Source organism: Lithobates pipiens, unplaced genomic scaffold (assembly GCF_037356315.1).
Source record: "Lithobates pipiens isolate NorthernLeopardFrog02 unplaced genomic scaffold, aLitPip1_a1.2 Scaffold_1, whole genome shotgun sequence".
Taxonomy (NCBI): Eukaryota; Metazoa; Chordata; class Amphibia; order Anura; family Ranidae; genus Lithobates; species Lithobates pipiens.
The window spans coordinates 1,593,161-1,594,729 of NW_027507685.1; the positions used below are offsets into that span (position 1 = coordinate 1,593,161).

The window sequence follows — 1,569 nt, forward strand, 5'->3', positions numbered from 1 at the left end:
TCAGGATAAAAGAAAGATACGGTATGCTTTTATTGGCTCATTTCACAAAGGCAACATCAGGATAAGAATATGTCATTTTAAAAAAGTGGCAGTTATTTTTAGCTAGTCCCATGAAATAAAAAAAATTGCAGTCACATGACTAAAATGAAGATCTTTATTGTGGTATGTTAGCTTTGTGAATTGAGCCTAATGTGTATCATAGCCTTATATTCATGAAAAAATATCTGCCAGTCTGATGTTTTTCTCACGTCACCCAGTTCCTGTCCTCATACAACATGTGGGTGTGTTGATGTGGGTGATGTTTGTGTTCCTGTCACATCCTTCCCACATTACTATACATCAAGGAGCTCAGAAGGATCCTCACTGGTACACATCAGTCACACAGCAATCTTGTATGTTGTACATTCAGAGACAATGATCAGCTTTATCCCATCTGTATTACCGACCTCCTTACTGATACTTTATTTATCTGGTAAGTATGGGGCAGTTCTTACAATGCTGTTTTCACTGTGATTTTTTTATTTATTATTATTATACAATACAAATGATACAAAATGAAAATGAAATATGGCTGAACTGATATAATTTGTTATTCTGTTACAGGTTGTGTCCATGGATATATTATAAACTCAACAGACCAGTATCTTTTTGGAGAAATTGGAGAAACAATAACATTATCCTGTACCTACTCTATTAGTAGCACTACTCCATACCTGTACTGGTATCGTCAGTATCCTCATCAGATACAGTATATCCTTCACCAGGGGGCAAAAAGTTACTCCAACATCAAGAAAAATAACCCAGAATTGGAGCCTGGAAAGTTCCAATCAGAGAACAGTGACACTAATACGACATTAACCATCCATGGCCTGTCAGTGTCAGATTCAGCTGTGTACCTGTGTGCTCTCAGTGATGGTGCACAGTGCTACATATCTGCTCAGGAGCAATGCTAAAACTTTCTGTTTACTACATCACCTTCACCACCAGGTGGCACTGTTTCTTCATGGTTATACAGTATGATTGTTAACTGAACCAAAACATATTCTCACGCATAAATATATCATGACAAAATCCCCAGTGCTTCAAATGTATGTTTGGGCAAAGAAAATAGAAAAAAAAGAAGCATATTCAGTACGTGCTTTATGATACATGATGATGATACATGCACATTTTCCCCTGTTTTGTCTCTTCAAAAACAATGCAAGAACAATAAAAATACATGTTGAGCTGATATCCCTGCTACACTGAAATCACAAGCAGTGTTATAACCCCTAAATTCTCCTCTGCTGGACTACAGAACACCTACCCCCTTACATTTTGGATATAATGAGTACTCCAGCAGAATGTAAAGGGGCATGGCTGACAACATTGCTTGAGATTTCAATACAGCAGGAATTGCAAGAGCACACTGGATTTCTGGCAGATGAAAAGGTATTTTCTATTTACAGAATTTTTAAAGGTCTAACACCTTGGAAAAGTACATGTATTGTCATTGCAAAGATGTACTGATTTTTTTTGTTTATTGTTGCTGTGACATACACGATAATACTCGATACACGATAAACTAAC

At 36.7% G+C, this 1,569-nt stretch overlaps 1 gene segment (V, D, J or C); it reads left to right on the forward strand.

The window, feature by feature from the left end:
* Positions 1–414: 414 nt before the first annotated feature.
* LOC143987076 (putative non-functional immunoglobulin kappa variable 3-7) lies at positions 415–953 on the forward strand. The segment is given in 2 exon segments: positions 415–472; positions 604–953. Coding segments are annotated over 2 exon segments (408 nt in total).
* Positions 954–1,569: the final 616 nt, after the last annotated feature.